Source organism: Martes martes, assembly GCF_963455335.1.
Source record: "Martes martes genome assembly, chromosome: 6".
Classification (NCBI taxonomy): Eukaryota; Metazoa; Chordata; class Mammalia; order Carnivora; family Mustelidae; genus Martes; species Martes martes.
Window position 1 is genome coordinate 85,483,714 of NC_137893.1, and position 17,834 is coordinate 85,501,547.

Sequence of the window (17,834 nt, forward strand, 5' to 3'; positions counted from 1 at the left end):
GCAGAGGTGATATGCATTCACCCCACTGGCCTTTGGACAAGGCCCTAGACAGCCAAGGGCCATGGCCATAGGTTATTTTCTTTCTTACTTCTGGGGTCCCTTGTGCAGCCTGACTCAGGGCCCTGCCTCTGTCCCTATCCCCTGGGGAAGGGGAAAGAAGGAAGGGGGAGAGGAGGGCGTGGGCTACCTCATGTGCACCATATCCCTCATGTGCACACAGAGCTCCCCAGAGGAGCAGCTCCTGTCCTTTTCCATCATCTACACGGTGGGCTACACACTGTCCTTCTCTGCTCTGGTCATCGCCTCGGCCATCCTCCTAAGCTTCAGGTAAGAAGTGGGGGGGGGGGGGCGCTTGGAGGGGCTGCTCCATCCCAACGCCCCACTCTGTCCCCAGATGAGGGAGCAGCAAACTAAAGTGACCATGCAGCAGGTTCTTCTCCTAAGAGATCTCTGGAGAACCTGTCCCCTTCCCGCATACGAGGCTGAAAACATGGGCTAGGACACTGTATGCTTGGTCTAAACTCTACTCTGCAAAAGTATGCTTAGAATACTGCAAGAAAGGAAAAAACAAACACCACACAAGGAATACACAAGGCACACACCCCCAAACCTTAGTAGTGGGTGGCAGGATTAGGGGATATCCTCTCCCACGAGCCTGCGAAGCTTAAGTAGGAATTCATTATGATTTTAGATAAGAGCTCAAGGATTTAGAGATTTTGCTTACTCTCTTTGGAGCTTATCAGACCCATGGAAAAGGTCTTCCTATGGCTAACCTTGATGAGCCATTCCTTCCAGAGGGCCCTCTTCTTCCTACTCCCTCTGCACTTGGTGGGTGGGTGGGAGGGGCCTGGGTTCAAGGTCAGGAGGGATTTTGAGTGCAGGGACCTCAGGCCACCAGCCAGCAGAAACAGGACAGGATTCATTCCTCTTGCTGCCCTCATGGCACCTAGCACAGTAAATGCTGGGCACACAGTCAGTGCTTAATAAATGCATTCACTCAAAAAAATAAAATAAAATAAAATAAAATAAAATAAAATAAAATAAAATAAAATAAATGCATTCCCTCAGTGAATATTCCCCCCTTGTATTATGAAGTATTTCAGCGATCTGAAAATACAGTGGCTGCTACGGATCACTCATGTGCTCAATATCCAGCACAGTCACGCTGCGCTGGGGGGTCCCTCCCTGCCACTGCCCGCTACCCCCCAACCAGAGGGAACCCCCGAAGGGGCTACTTATAATTCCCCTGCATCTCTATACCTCTGCCACCTTTTTAGTATCTACGAAAATATGTAGCTGCGGGTTTTACATATTTTTAAGGGCATGTTGTGCAACCCCTTTTGCAATGTTATTTTTGGCCTGGTGTATTTTTGTGAGATTCATTTGTGTTGATACAGGTAGTTCTGTTTCATTTATTTTAACTGTCACTCCAGACTCTGTTGTATAACATGTTACAATTTATTTGTTATCACTTTAATGGGTACTTGAGGTTTTCCATTTTTTCTTCTCCTCTGAACTACAAACCTGGCTACAAGCAACATTCTTACTTATGACCCCTTGTGTATTTCTCCGGGGGGGTGGTGGGGGGGTGCTGGGGCGCACACCTCTGAGTAGAAACGCCTGCTCTGAACACCACATGATTTTGTTTATTTATTAGGTGAGGTTGCTCTCCAAAGTGGTCATATTTGCCCTCTTACCAGTAATAGATGAGAATTGCCTTTGCTTACCATCTTCACCAGTAGTTAGTATTTTTACCTAATTGTGGCTAATCTGAAGTGTGTGAAATATCTTGTGATTTTAATTGGCACAGCCCAGATTCCTAGAGGGATCAAGCATTTGCGTCTGTTTCGTTCTGTGAATCACTTACTCCCATCCTTTGCTTACTTTTTTTATTGGCTTATTTGGTTTCTTCTTTACTATTTTGCCTTTCATTATATATTCTCGATCCTAATCCAGGGTATATCCTCTCTTAATCTGTGATTTATTTTCTCACTCACTTGGTGGTGGCCTTTATACCTGGAAGTCCTTAATTTTAATGAAATGAAACATATCAATGTATCCATTTTTACTGATAAAATTTATCAGTAAATGTTATTAATTGATACAGATTGATTTTGCCAATTGATTAAAAAAGACTATCAATTTTTTTTCCCCCCAAAGACCAGATTCCTTTATGGTCTTGTTTAAGAAATCTTTCCTTATCCCAGGGTCATAAGTTTTGTGCATTCCTTCTGGCTCTTTAGTCCACCTGGAATTAATTTTTGTTGATGGTGAAATTAAGAGACTTAATGTTTCCATATACACGTCAAGTTAATTGCTTCAGTATCATTTATGATAGCTCATCCTTTCCCCTTTGGGTTTAGGGAGCTTACTCTGTGATGCAGCGAGAGTTATCTTTGCCTAGGTTGCTTTCTGTCATCTGTATTCTTGCCCATTGGTCTATTTATTTGTCCAATTGTCAGTATCATGAGGGCTTAACTACTATTGAAAACCTCAGTTCTCTTAAAGTAAAAGCCCACTTTGTGGTTCTTTAGGTGTGTCTGGTGTATTCTTGGCCCTTGGTTCTTTGTATGTTTTGAGAGTTCCAGGAAAACAAAAAAACCCAACCCTGTTAGAGTTTTTAGTATGGCTATATAGAATTTATCAGTTACAGTGGCAAGAATTGCCACTCTCAAAATAGTGAGTCTTTCTATCCGTGAACGTGGGATTTTTAAGTCTTCTCTAACAATTTTAAGCAAGTTTTATTATATCCTCCATAGAGAACTTGCCCATCTTCTGTTGGACTTTTTTCTATGTAGCCAATTAAAAAATTGTAGGTGAATTTTTGAAATTTGTTTTTTAAGTGTTTATTGCTGCTATACATAAACGCACATCAGCAACCTTGCTAGATGAACTCTCCTAATTGGTTCTAATAATTTGTGTGTAGATTATCTTGAATTCTCAACGAAGATACTCTCCCCTCTACAAATAATGACAATTTTGTTCTTTTATTTCCAATTCTTATGATTTTTTTTCCCCTTGCACTCTTCCAGCGGCCAGGATCTGGACTATGATGTTCAATAGACGTGATTATAGCTTTGTTAGGCTAGGCAATTCTTATTTACTTGAATTTGAAGGAAATGCTTATAAAATTCCTCAGTTAAGAATGATATTTGCTCCCTGGTGTGGTTCGATAGCCCTTATCAAGTTAAGAAACGCCCTTGTATTTGCAGTTAGCTATGCGTTTTTACCTGAAAGGATATTGAAATTGTGTCTAATACTTCCTGAATTCCTACCATGTGCTTCGCCCTAGCCCTCTGTAAGACAACCTTGAGGCATGTGAGAGGTGGGTCCTTTCCTCAGGAAGTCTCTCTTGGGCCGAGGGGTCCTCACACACAAATCACTTAGCTTACACACGACTCTGTAGAAAAGAAGACGCCGTAGAAGGAAGGATAGTGTGGATAGAGGGTGGCAGTGAGCACACACCTGAAGGCTTCGTGGAGAGGCAGGACTTACATTGGGCCCAGAGAATTTTCAGGGTTATGAGGAAGAAGGGCATTTTCAGAGGAAGAAGAGACACAGTCCCAGAGGCAGACACATGCCTGAGGGGGGTTGAGAACTGAGGCTTGTGGAACAGACCCACTGGCCATCTTGCCAGGAAGGAGCCCTGCTTTGTCCCACAGACACCTGCACTGTACCCGGAACTACATCCACCTGAACCTGTTTGCGTCCTTCATCCTGCGAGCCCTGTCCGTCTTCATCAGGGATGCGGTCCTCAAGTGGATGTACAGCACGGCCCCCCAGCAGCACCAGTGGGATGGGCTCCTCTCCTACCAGGTGTGTGGCTCGGTCAGGAAGGGCCCCGGGGAAGGTTGCACAGTCAGGGAAGGCAGCCTCTCCTGCCCCACCTAGACCTGGCACAAAGAAACGCAAAAGCTGCCCCCATCTGGTCCTCAGGGAGCCCCCAGTCCGATGGGACAGGCAGTCCCCCCTTGGGATCCCCCAATCTAAGGAGGTGGACCCTCTCCCTGCCCCTAAGGAGTTCTGTCTGACCCAGGAAGGGGATCTGGGGAACAGACCCAGGCTGGACTCCCAGCTCTGCTCCCTAACTAGCTGTTGAGCTTGGAGTGAGTTGCTTAACGTTCCTGGGCCTCAATTTTCTTAGCTGTAATGGGGCTAATGGCTTCTTCCACCACCGTAGTGATTCAGTGTGCTTAAGCAGGTCCAAGTTCTTAGTGCTGGCCCTGGCAAGAAGGCCTTAGCTCGCTCCTCCTGCATTCAAGGCGGGAGGGTAGAGGCTGGGTTAGGTTGGGGAGAGGGGCCAAGGGAGGCAGGGGGCAGAGCTGTTGTCCCCTGGGGACCCTTTCTCCGCCCCCAGGATTCTCTGGGCTGCCGCCTGGTGTTCCTGCTCATGCAGTACTGCGTGGCAGCCAACTACTACTGGCTCCTGGTGGAGGGTGTGTACCTGTACACGCTTCTGGCCTTCTCCGTCTTCTCTGAGCATCGCATCTTCAGGCTGTATCTGAGCATAGGCTGGGGTAAGGCCCACAGTCCTTTGTCTCACGCGCCCCTCCACCCCAACCTGTGGCGTGGGAAGTGGGAGACCCTGACCTCTCTCGGGATTACCACTCTCAGGCCACCCCCAGGAAGCCGGCTTGGTACTGAGAACACACTGCTGGGCCAGCAGGGCCAGGCCTGCTGGATAAACCCAGATAATGGGGCTGCGGTTACCCTCCCCTCCCTGCACAACCGTTCCCACTTTATGGAAGCAGAGGCCTCCACCCTCTCTGACCAGATACACCACACACACACACACTGGTGGCCATGGCATGGTCCTCAGATAGCTCTAGGACCCTTGGGGAGGGAGCCCCAGGCCCTGAGGGAAATAGGAGAGTCCCAGGGCTCAGGGTAGGGGGTTGGGAGGTGAGTGCTGAGGGGCTGTGGCTCTGTCAGCCAGTGATGATGAGGTGGGCTCCGAGGATCCTGGCAGGGCAGGGTTGGTTAGCCAGAAGCCCACTGAGGAAGGGGTGGACCGCGGATGCCCCAGGAGCCCAGCTGGAAATGTTCTAGCCAAAAAAGTTTGCGGAGAACCATTGTGTCTTTTTTTTTGCTGGAACATTTCTGGTTGTGCTTCTGCCTCTCGCCGTGTGGGATTCTGATGAGGACAGGGGCTGAGACCCCTGCCACCGGCAGCCCCGCAGTGCCCCCCACCACCCACGACAGGGAAAACGAATGCCACAGGAGCATTTGTTTTCAGGAGCCTCCCTGGGACAGAGCCTGAGATCCTGCCCTCTGGCCCTTTCGAATCTGCCCATGGCCCTGCCCCCCACCACAGGTCCCTGCCCTCCACCTCCAGCTTGCCATTCAGTCATTCCCTACGGTCATTCCTTCCTTCCCTGCCTCAGGTTGCTCTGACCACTCTGCCCCGACCTCCGACCTCCCGGGGACTTATGGCCTCAGGCAAGGCCACGTGAAGTCCCCCTCCCATGCTGTCTCCTCAGCCATTCAGCCCGCCTCGTCGGGAGCTGGAGCATTCAGGAAGGCTCCACGGGTTGTCTGGCCCTCTTAGCCTCCCTGCCCCTGTCCCCTCCCTGCATTCCTTTCTGCTGGTATCCATCAGCCACTTGGCTCTATATGGCCCCATTGTAGAAGGGGGCCTCTAAAGGGGGCGATCAGTATCTTGAAGGCACTGAGGCCCAGAGAGGGCAGGGCCTTACAGGCAGAGCAGGCCCTGGAACCAGGCCTCCTGACTCCCAGGCCCCGGGCCCCTGCTGCCTGTCATGGAAGCTTCTCTGTCCCGTGCTGACTCCTGAATCCCCTGAAGGCCCAGCTGAGCAAGCTCGGGCCCCCGCACAAGTGGGCAGGTGGGCCTGGCCTCTGTGTACAGCTCCCTGCTCCCACTCTTCCCTCCCCCAGGACCCCTCTCTCCCTGTTCTGCCTTCCTTCCCTTCTAGGCTAGGGCTGTCAACCAGGCAGAGGGCAGCTGGAGAGCCCTGCCGCTCGCTGAGGGTGGGTGGCTTTACATCACTGAGGGGAGCTCTGGGAAGGCTGCCCTTAGGGTGGGGGACCATGCCTATCCATTCTGGGAAATAGCATCAGCGCTGTTAGTGCCTGTCTCCATGGCGACCTGAGGGCAGGAACAATCAGAGGGACAGTGTGATGTATGCGGAGGAGTGGGGGTGGTTGCTGGAGGGTTGGTGGGGGCACATGGCATCCTAGGGGTTTCTGAGTGGGAAATGGGGGAGGGGTGCCCATCTTTTCCCACCACCTCATCCCATGGCTCAGGGTCTGAGGGGGCAGAGGGGTAGGACCAGGGGGACCTTCCTTCTATCTTGAGGGATTGGGATGGGAAGATACAGGGAAAGACAAAGGGGCAGGGACAGAGGACACAAAGACAGATCTCCAAAGAGCTCTGTTGTGGGGCACGGGGACCTAGCCCACGTTGGGGTGCTTGGAAACAACTTTCAGCTTCACGTGCTGGCAGGAGAATCAAAATGAAAACTTGGACACAGCTGGGGAGTCCCCAGAAGACATGTCAGCTTCTTTTGCCATCTGCCAGCAGCAGGGTGTCCCCATAACACACCACAAAGAGGCTGCCTGGGGGAAGGCACGTGATGGAGAAGGGAACCATTACTTCTCAGGGCCAGTTCTATGTGTATTACTTTGGGCTTTTTCCCCCCTCCAGCCCGTCTTGTTGACTTTCTAAGTAGCGGAAAGATGCAACCAGCCGAGAGCTTGTCGTGTTTTCATGTGGCATAGCTGTGCCTGCATTTTAAAAAAGGCTTTGTTAAGGAGAGGCTGATGAGTGAGTGATGTTTGCAGGGTCTTGATAATAAGAGTGAGCTCCCCAATCCTTGAGTGGGGTCTCAGGGAGAAAGGTCAGCAGGTGGCTGGGAATGCCCAAGAAGGAGGCATCCACGGGCATGCGTGGCTCAGGGAACTGGCAGGTTCTTGCCAGGAGACTTAACCTTCTCTCGTTGATGTATCAATCCACTTGTCATTCCTTTCTTCCATCGTCTCTGAGCATCTTCTGTGTGGCGTGCTATGTTCTGAGGCCTTTGGAAGCCACCCGTCCCTTGTGCAATCTCTCGAGGGCCTGTTGGTAAAGCATCATGGATGCTCAGAGGTCTGGCTTGTGTGACAATAAATGACCAGGGGGAAGGAGATCCGATGAAAACTGATGGTCAACTGCTGTTTCCTCCGTCCCTGTCTGCGCTGTAATTCCAGGCATTCCTCCTGCTCAGGAACGGCTCTTGGGGACATGGATCATGGCGACAGGAAAGGCTGGGGAAACGTGCTCTTGGGGGAGACTGCCTAAGGCCACACAGGCATAGGCACGGACTGCTCCCCCCACCACACACTCACATCTGTGTGCACACACCTCAGTACGCACACTCTTACCTAGCTCAGACGCCCGCATCTCCCACGCTGCGAGAGGCACCCATAGGGACAGGCATGGGGAGCTGGTGCAGAAAGCCACTGAAGGTGGTTGGCGTGGCCGTGGGATAGCAGCCCTGCGTTCTAGGCTCTAGTCCCACCTGTATCCCCCTGAGCTCCTGACTCATCTCCATCCATCGTGAGAATGGGCAGTCTGTTTGAAGTCAGCAAACATATTGAGCCCTCAGGGCGAGCCAAGGCCGAGGCTCTGAAGATGAATGAGGCTGTCCCCTGGGGAGCAGAAGACCCCGCAACTTAGCTGCTAAAAGCGGCCATTCTTCTCGCAGTTGCTATGGGCGGGAATCTGGGTTCAATGGGGCTGCATGCCTCTGGCTCCAAGTCTCTAACAGGGATGCAGTCAAGCTGTCGCCCCAGGATGTTGTCACCACAAGTCCTCACTGGGGTTGGAGAGTCCCCCACAAACTCACTCGAGAGGCTGTCAGGAAGCACAGGCCCTTTGCTGCCTGTTGGCTCCTCACCACAGGGGCCTCCACGGGCTCTCTGAGCACCCCCACGACCTGGCAACTGGTGTCCCCCAGAGCAAGCAATCAGATTTAGAGAGGCAAGCCTTTTCTAACCTTTTAAGACAGTGTTTTATAACCTAATCTCAAAAGTGACATGCCGTCACTTCTGCGCATGTTATCGGTCATGCAGACCGATCCTGACACAGCATAGGCTACCCCACGGTGTGAATACTGGGGGCTGAGGGTCACGGGGGACCTTCCTAAAGGCCACCTGCCACACCAGCTAAGTCTCAGCCGAGTGCAGAATGTTGACACTGGAGCTGTTGTTACCCTGGGCCACTGCGCAGTTAGCTGAGCTCTTGGCCTCAAAGTCGGGGTCCCTACCTCCCCCCCAGGCTTCTGCTCAGCCACCTGCAGTGAGAGCAGGTAGGGCACAGGTGGCCGGAGGGGCTTCCAGTGCCTGAAGAAGTTGACTGAGTTGGGCACAAGGGCCACAGCAGGGGGAGGAGGGCATCATTGGGTTGGCCTGTCCCCACCTCACCAGCATGTTCTCCACACTCCATGGTCTTGTCCCTCTGTTACTTGGGTGTCTGCATCCTCACGCCTCAGCTAGGACTTGGGGACAAGCTCTGACAGTGTGCCTGGGAGGGAGGGGCGAGGGGTAAGGACAGATATAGCCATAACATGGTGGGATCCTCTCTCTGAGGAAGAGTCTGGTGTGTGGGGTGGGAGGTGGGTGTTTGTGCCGCCTCCGCTCTCCCATGCTGCCAGACCAGCCTAGTTTCACACCTGCTAGGAAGTGGTTTTGTGGTCAGGCAAGGGAAGGGCATGAAGGCGGGGGAGGGAGGAGAGGCCCCTGGGTGTGCCTGGTGCTGGCTCAGGCCTGCCAGCCCCTCTCCCCTCTCTCTCTCTTTCCCTCTCTCCTCTCAGGTGTTCCCCTGCTGTTTGTTATCCCTTGGGGCATTGTCAAGTACCTCTATGAGGATGAGGGGTGAGTGTCCTGCTCCTGGGTCCCCATCCTCAGACCCCATGGGATTCCTTGGCCTCTGGGGCATGTCACTACTACCTGTTGGGAAACTGAGGGACCAGGAGCTTCATTTACAGATTCAGTTCTCTAGTACCCCCTCCCTGTCCTTCCCTGGGACTGTGTGATGGCAGAGGGTGCTGGGTCCAAGGAGCATGTAGTGACTTTTCTGTAATAAATATGAAATGTCTGCTATTTTGTGTATAATGCTAGGCACACACTTGATTGTTCGTGGGTTCCTAAAAGGGCTATGTGTATCTTTCTGACCATGTATTTAGGACTCTGGCTCTGGTGTGTGTGTGTGTGTGTGTGTGTGTGTGTGTGTGTGTGGCTTGAAGAACTCTGTGTGAGTCTGTGGGACTGGTTGTTGGGTGGCTCATGGTGGCTGTGTCTGTGTGCCCCTGGGTCTGCTCTGTGAGCTGGGGGCTCTGTGTCTCCCTTCCCCTCCAGCTGCTGGACCAGGAACTCCAACATGAATTACTGGCTCATCATCCGGCTGCCCATTCTCTTTGCCATTGGGGTGAGTGATGGTGTTGGGGCAGGCATGGCAGTTCTGGCATCCTGAGCTCCTGCGGAAAGGCCGGGATATTGTGGGTGTTTTGAGAGGGCCCCCAGCTGCCCCCTCCTGTCTGCCCTGCAGGTGAACTTCCTTATCTTTATCCGGGTCATCTGCATTGTGGTGTCTAAGCTCAAAGCCAATGTCATGTGCAAGACGGACATCAAGTGCAGGTGATGTGCCCGAGCTGTCTCTGTGGGGTCCCCTCGGCCCTTGCTTCCGGAAGAAATGGACAGATCCTGGGATGCTGAGCTCGGGACCCCACATGACTTTCTTCTCCCACCTGAGCCAGCCTGGGACCCCAAGCCTTGTCCTTAGCCCTGGACCTGGGCAGCTCCTGGGCTTCTGGGGGTGTTGACCTCTACTTCCCCCCTGCAAGGCAGCCCAGTCCAGTGTGTCTGGGGTGGGAGTGTCTGCTGCCCCAGATGTGGGGTTGGGGCATAGAAAGAGGAAAAGAGTCCATTGGGAGAGATCCAGAACGATGTCTTCACCCTGCCTCCTAGACTTGCCAAGTCTACACTGACGCTCATCCCTCTGCTGGGCACCCACGAGGTCGTCTTTGCCTTTGTGATGGATGAGCATGCCCGGGGGACACTGCGCTTCATCAAGCTGTTCACAGAGCTGTCCTTCACCTCCTTCCAGGTGAGCTCATGACCTCCTCACTTGCCAGGTTGCAGAGTGGGAGTGGGGTAGAGACCGGCCCACGCCGTGCCAACGGGCACCTTGGGGCCTGGGGGGAAAGCGGGCTATGCCCAGAGTTCTGTGGCTGGAGCAGAGCTGGGGCTAGAATTGCCACCCGGCACCCTCACATGGGACAAGACGTCTTCCCAGAGGCAGCTGTGGGCATCCTGCCTGGCATCACAGCGGCCGAATCCCAGGCTGTTGCTGGGCGCAGACACCTCACAAGGGGCTTTGCATACATTATCCTCACAGCACCCCAGGAGGCGTGCGGGTCGCCTGATTTTACAGAGGGGGAAACTGATGCTCAGAGGTGTTAAAACAAGATGTGCCACATCACATAGTTTCCAAAGCCAAGGATTCATCCTCTCCCCTAGTATTAGCTGATCCTGCAGGCACAGATATATGAGAGCCTGGTCCCAGTCCCTCAGGAGGCCTGTGGGAAGGCCACATGCATGTAGGCCCATGCACGTGTTCTTCATGTATGTGTGCACACACACACACACACACACACACACAGATGACAGCTCTGGAGCACCGAGTGTGCTGAGTGAGCAGACGGAGCCGTGGTGGGGGAGATGGCCCATGATCAGAGGACTTCCTAGGGTCAGACCTCCTCAAGGAGGAAGAGCTTCTGCAGTATCTAAGCAAGGGGACTTCTTGTGTCTCCAGAAAGGAAAGAAGGAACCCACCACGTGGGCTCTGGGCCTGCTGGGGCTGCCCATTCTGAGGAGGTGGGTATTGGGACTAGAGCCCCAAGGATGTCAGGATCTCCTGTAGGGCACCTCCCTCCCGCTTCCTCCCTGCTGACGGGACTCTTGTTTCCAGGGGCTGATGGTTGCCATCTTGTACTGCTTTGTCAACAATGAGGTAAGGCCTGAGGGGGAACGGTGGGGACCCCTACGGGATGCTACCACGCTTATAGGCTGTTCTGGAGTTGTCAATGGGGACCCCCATCCATCTTTTCAGCTGAAGCCCCCTACACATCCCACTAGGCACTAGACCTGAGGAAGCATCTTGTCCATGAGTTGTTTTCTGTACACAGGTCTCTCTCTCTCACGCACACAAACAGGCATACCCTAATTTGTGTGAAATTGGGGAAGACCCAGCCTGGTGTGAAGGGGGTCCGGAGTGAACAGGTGGTGGTTAAAAGATGATTCAACAGCAGACGTACCCAAGTCACATACTGGGGCTTTAATAATCACTATCTTATTTGTCACTGCTTCCCCCACCACCACCAAAAAAAAAATCCCTGCTAAAATTATGGTTTTAATATTCCCATTTTTCACACATGAAATCATTGGAGATCAGAGAGAATAGGAAGCATGGCCCAGGTTTGGCCTGGAAGTGGAGGCAGAGCTGGGACTGGAATGCATTCTAACAGAAAGAGGGACTTGCCCACTGTGTGTGTGCAGGGGAGAGCCCGCCCACCATGGCAAAGGGGTGCATTCCTCTAGGGGCTTTCTGCTTGCTGGGGTGGAAGGAGGAGGCTGCTGCTAACCCCCACACCCTCTCCTCTCCTGTGGATCCTCCTGGACCATAGCCCTCCCCTCCCCGAGACTGTCAGCCCCTGGGGAGGGTACCTGTGCCTATGGTGCCTGGGGAAGGCCCCTTCCACCCAGGTACCCAGTTTTGTGCTGGAGCAGATCAGGAGCAGTCCCACGCCATCAGACCGGGTGTCACAAATGCCACAGCACCCCCTCCCCCTTCCTTCCAGGAGGGAAACAAATGGTAATACTAGATGTGGCACTGGTGCCCTCTGGGGAAGTAGCCACAGGGGAAGGATCCCGGCAAGGAAAAGAGGGTGGGAAATCTTCCATTCCGGACTCTGGGGAGCCATTGGAGGCCTCTCTTAACTCTGTTCAGGCCTAGGTGAGGGTTTATATCCATGAGTCTGGGGCTTAAATGACCCGAGGACATGGCTCCTCAAAGAGCCGGTGCTCCTAGTGTGGCTTCTGTCACCGAGTCTGGGAGTTCGGAGATCTCAAGAGTCTGCATTCATACATTACTTTTACTTGCGCTGTGGGCACAGGAGACATGGCTGTGGCCACAGGAGACATGGCTGTGGCAGTGTGTAGAGACCTTGGTATTTCAGGGAGCCGTGAGATGGCTCAGAGCGCAGTACGACGTGGTGGGACAGAGGTGGGACGCGGGCTATGGCTTCAGGTCTCTGCTCCCATCCAGGCCCCACCGCTTAATGAGCTGTGCAGCTTTGGGCGCGTCACATGCCCACAGTGGGACACCTGTCTCCTCTTCTGCATAGTGGAGTTAATGATGCTCAGAGCACACGGATCTCTAAAAGGGAGGGAGACGCTTCCTGAATGTTTACTGTGTATAAGGTGCTCACATGTTTTAGTAAATGTAATCTATGTAGCAGGGGCTGTCGTCATTATACAGGTGAGGAAATTAAGCCTTGGCAAAATGAAATGAATAGCCCCAGTTCAACAGGTCGAAGGTGGTGGGGCTGGTGGACAGGGAGGGGTTCCCACTAATGGCTCAGGGCTGGGAAGGGGAGGCAGGGCCAGGCACAGAGTGGCCCACAGAGGCATTCTGGCTGTTCCTATGGGCCGGTCTCCGAGGGCTGACCAGGCTTTGTGCAGGTGGGTGGGGGAAGGAGAGGAGGCCGGTGCAGAGAACACTCACGGGGCCTTGTCCTCCAGACAGGTCCTTGCTCCACGGGAGGCACACGAGGTACCAGCCTAGCTCTTCCCCACACCTGAGCCCTCACAAAGAACCTCCTAAAGAACTGAAGAAAATGCTGAGAGACAAGGAACTGGCAGCTCCGCAGGGCAGCACTCCCCTCAGGAATGGCTCTTAGCCAGAGGGGTGATGTGCCTGCTGGCCCTAGCGCTGCTGCTTTATTTCCCAGGGACGGAGCGGGGTGGCAGGTGTCCCCATGTGGGCTGGAGTGATGAGGCTCCCTTCTGCGCCTTCTCACCTTCTCCATCCCTCCAGGTTCCTGTTTCCCCCTCCTCCCTCCTCTTCTCCAAAGCCTTGCCGGCAGCACGTGCTTCCCCCAACACACACGCATGCCAGCCTTCCCCACCACTTCTGCAGAAATTCTCCTGGACCCTGGCTGAGTCTCCTCCCGGCTCTCTTCCTCAAAGCCACCCATCACCTCCCCACCCTCCCTCACCCATCACCTCCCCGCTTCATCCACCCCCCAGGGCTGGCCTAGCTTTGTCAGGAGGGAGGGGCGGGCACACATCCCACTGGATCCTTGGCAACTAATGACCCCTCAGTCACCAGATCCCCAGCTGGCCTCTCCCCTTGGGCTCTCCCAGACTCAGGCTGTGGGGTTCAGGAGGCCTGCTCCGACACTTACCTTGTTCAAGTGTGCCGCCCAGTTCCCAGAGATGCCTCAGGCCCTGGCTCCTCCAGGCACCAGGACAGACGTGTCACCTTCACTTGGCCACAAAAACACACACGGCTCCTGGGCTGAGATCTCTGTCCACAAAAGCTGTTCTCCAGGCCCAGGGCTGCCATGGCAATGCCACGTACTTGTGACCTGAAAAGATGGCCTGGACCTGGGTCCTGCCTCAGCTGCCAGGAGAGCAGACCTAGGGGAGGGGAGGCCTGGGGGTGGTTCTACCGTGGCTCTCATGTCCTCTCACCGTGGCTCTGACCCAGAAGCCTGAGTGTCAATCCCAGATCTGCCACTATCCAGTTGTGACATATGAGCAGTCACTTTGCCTCTTCCCCCAAGTGTAGACAGAAGTGAGTGAGCTTCACCCATTCCTCCCAAATCCCAGAGCCTGAAGCCTGGCCAGACAGAACTTCAGAGGCAGGGAGTCGGGTAAACTTAGCAGGTGAGGAAGTGTGCCCTCATAAGCGCAGGGACAGGTGTCTGGGACTCATGGCGTCACCCCCTCTGTTTCACTGTACTAACTCAGTAGCACAAGGAGCCCTGTGTCAGATGCTTGTTTTGTCACTCGCTCCTTCCCTCAGCTAATTTACAAAGTACACGTGGAGGGCCTGCTGTATGTGGGGCATGGTGCTAGGTCTGGGGATCCCAGATGAGGACGAGGTGGTCCCGACGGAAAGGGCAGCATGGGTCAGAGCTCTGAGAAGTCCCAGGCCTGTCCCTTTTCCTGCTGGTGTCCACGAAACCACCTCAGTCCCTGAAGTAGCTTCCCACAGATGTGCCTCCATTTACCCTCCTTCTCCCCAGCCTCTGCAGTTAAGGCTGTGAGACCAGATGGGCCTCCATGCTGCTGCACAAACAGAGGCTCCTATCCCCCTGGGGTGTCCCCATACCCCCTGTTGGCACACTCGCCACAGGTGCCCAGCCAGGCAGTGAGCTGGCGCAGAGCAGGGCGGTTGGACGCACAGTTTGCTCCACCTCCCTCTGGCACCCACGCCTGGGTCCCCCATGCTGCTGCCCAAGACACCAGGGCGGTCCTGGGCAGGCAGGCTCTGGCCACCGGGCTCCACACTGCTCTGAAGTCAGGCTCTCCCTCCTCGTCTTCTCCCTCTGGCTCCCATCTCCACATTGCTCTCACTCTCATTCTCTTCCGTTAAACAATAGCGTGATGGATTGCGGAGGGGTCTTAGCTGAGTCACAGAGTTTAGAGATGGAAGAGACCAATTAGATCATCAACCTCATCTCTCTCCTGAGGAGAGGCGGAAAATAAGAGACAACGATAAACAGTTTTATTGGCATATTAATTTAGGCGCCCAAAGGCCTTGACTTGTGTCTCTTAATATAATGCAGTGGATATTTTTCCCCCTTCCCTGCTAATGTAATAACGGGCCATTTCGTGGACAATTGGTTTGCATGATGGCTGTTGTTTCCCTCCTTTTCCCACGGAAGGTCCAGCTGGAGTTTCGGAGGAGCTGGGAGCGCTGGCGGCTCAAGCACTTGCACACCCAGGGGGACAGCAGCATGAGGCCCCTCAAGTGCCCCACCAGCAGCCTGAGCAGTGGGGGCACCATGGGAAGCAGCGTCTATGCAGCCACCTGCCAGGCCTCCTGCAGCTAAGATCCCCGCACCTGCCCTCCCTGTGGTCTCGCTGGCTGGCTGGCTGGCTGGCCATCCCAGGTGGGAGAGCCCCTGCCGGGGCTGGGGTGGGGTAGGGACACACGCTTGCATCCATCCCCGCTTTCCCTTTCCAAAGCCATCAGACAGGCAAACGGACAGTGCCTCCTGGGACCGGTGGCCACATTTCCTCTGTGGAGAAACAGCTCTGCTAATTTGATCCCGTGGCAGGAGGAGAGAAAAACCGATTGCTGCTGAACTGAGGAGGATTTCTTCCCGTGAAGCCACCAGGCCCCTGGGGTACCCCAAGACAGAGCAGCAAATCAGCCCCAGACTCGCACTCAAGGTCAATGGCTTATTAGCGGGACTGAGGCATGCGAGAGAAGAGGCTCGTATAACCCAGCCACACAGAGCTGAGGGAACGCGAGCCAACCCTGCTTGCCTCCAGTTGGGTCACGGTCCCCACCACCTCCCCGTGAAGGGGTGCTTCTCCCACGTCTGCATTGCTTGTTCATCTTGCCCGGTCATCTCACCACCGAGCTTCTTGGCGGGGGCTTTGTCTGGGCTTCCAGTGGCAGCTCTTTCTAGAAGTGGCTGTGCGTGGTGTTGGGCATGAAAGCTGAGAAGTTGCCTGACAGGTTCCTTTGCTAGTGCCCACTTCTCCCATGGGTGCCTGCCCTGCCTGGGTGCCTGCTGCCCTGTGCCCAGGGAACAAGGCAGGCCCACAGCTGAGGAGCCCAGCATTTGGGACAAGCTCTGAATTCTGTTCTAGAGATGCTCCAGAACCCTCTGGGGTTCGAGGAGGAAACATCAGGACCACCAGCACTGGGTGGTCCACTGTACCTGTAACTCTAGGGAACCCAAAGGGCTGAGAGCTTTACTTCCACCTCTCCGGAGAAAGGCTTTTTGTGACCAGATTATGTATCCTGTGCAAGATAGCATGGGAGTTTGGCTGTGCCCTCTGACTTTAAGAAACTTCTGGGGTAAACTACCAGTCACTGCTGCTACCATGGAGGCAGTCTTCCCCTATCCTTGGTTTCTTCCCCTTGAAAGTCCCCCACTTGGGAGCTTGTATATATTTGATTCATTTTTCTTTATTGCTGTGAACAGTCTGCATGTGGAAATGTGCGATTCTGATCTCCCCCACCTGATGGAAAAAAGGACGAAACCATTGTGATTGTGGTGGTGTTGGGGGGATTGGGGCATAATGTATTTGACTCAGCCACAGTTTGAGCTCATCAGTGTTTTCCCGGCCTCCGGTTTCATCCCATAAATAATGAGCAGCAGAGAGGCTACATGGGGGAAACCTCTCAGTCCTGCCCCTGCCATAAGGAAAGGGCAGACAGGGCAGAGACCCAAACAGAAGGGAGACAGCCAGCCCAGGGAGGATGACAATGGAGTCTGTGGATGCAAAGGAAGTTTCCAGAGTAGGAGAGAGCTTTTAAGGGAGTTCAGACCTCCTGGGAAGGTACAGGAAGTAGCTTCAGGTGAATTCCTTTATGGGTCCATCTCTCCCTCCTCCTCCTTAAGTGGTGGGGGACCCTCCCCCAAAACCTTGCACCAGACACATTTTTCTGTGCCTCTCAGAGAGGCATGTAATGTACAGGGGAAATAATAATGGGACATAAAACACATCAAGCAGAAAATTTCTTATACTTCAGCTTCAGTGGAGTGTTGTATCTATGTTAATGGGGAAGTTGAACCCCAGGCTAAAGAAGAATTGTGCAGAGTTGCTCCTGGAGAAAATGTAGAGAGGTGGGGGATGCGGTAGGGGGGACCACTGCTTCCCCGGAATAAGGGAGGATTTTCCAACAGGCCCCACTCCTTGGCTTTCTTTTTAGATAGGGGTAAAGGAGGAGATGAGCACCCGTGAGTTGATGTGGGATACAATTCTGGTGCCAGTGTTTCAGTTTGGGATATACTGGAAGATTTTGAGAATCATTAATACACTGCATAGCAAAAAAAGAACCTGATTGATATAACCTGAGAGAAATAAATTGTTGGGGGGGCAGGAATTGTGGGGAGAAAGTGTTTAGTTAGACACCAGGGATGCTCAGGTAGTTTAGTTTAAACTGTAGGTAGAGTTCTTTTCCCAGCTCGTACTGATTCCTGATGTCCGAAGGCTCATCACACCCCCATGCTCCAAGCCTTATAACACTAAGAACCATCTCCTTCATAGATACATATCAGATACTGAAGAGGTATTTTCTTTGCTCCAAGACCCACACTATTAATATTCATTTGATTGGCAGTGTACTCCCGCCAAACTATTCTCAAGCTCTCCTGAGCTAAATATAACTCTAAGAGATCTGGGAACAGTCCCATGCTACGTATTCCCAAATTCCACTAGCTGTTTACATGCGTGAGCTGAAGCGGGAAGCGTGCTGCACCCAATTTCTCTGCCTCTGTCCTGGGGGTACGACTGCTGACCAGCAGATGTGGACGGTGTGTATGTGTGTGTGTCTGTTCACTGCACAGCCAGCAGGGGCTGAGGACTATTGCGAAGCGATCCTGAGTTCAGCACTCTGGCCAGCTCCACTCGTTAGGGGCTTAAATCCTGTTGACCCCATCTTTACCCATGTAGATCTTTAGAACAGCTAAATCACAGAACTGAAACAACCACTTACACTGCAAAGCTGCCTTCGAGACAACTCTCCAGATTGCCCGCATGATTTTCAGTTGCCTCAAGGTAATCCCCACCGAACCCCATACCAGCTG

The 17,834-nt window shown here is 53.5% G+C and overlaps 1 protein-coding gene across 1 annotated transcript in view; it reads left to right on the forward strand.

The window, feature by feature from the left end:
* Positions 1-17,074, forward strand: part of GLP1R (glucagon like peptide 1 receptor) — a gene marked incomplete at its 5' end in the record, with an annotated part of 33,177 nt that extends 16,103 nt beyond the window's left edge. The window contains 10 exon segments of the mRNA XM_080805668.1: positions 221-328; positions 331-334; positions 3,638-3,816; positions 4,358-4,517; positions 8,811-8,871; positions 9,355-9,424; positions 9,545-9,633; positions 9,964-10,102; positions 10,967-11,008; positions 14,952-17,074. Of these exon segments, the coding sequence (XP_080661794.1) occupies positions 221-328; positions 331-334; positions 3,638-3,816; positions 4,358-4,517; positions 8,811-8,871; positions 9,355-9,424; positions 9,545-9,633; positions 9,964-10,102; positions 10,967-11,008; positions 14,952-15,119 (1,020 nt within the window). The 3' untranslated portion in view covers positions 15,120-17,074.
* Positions 17,075-17,834: the final 760 nt, after the last annotated feature.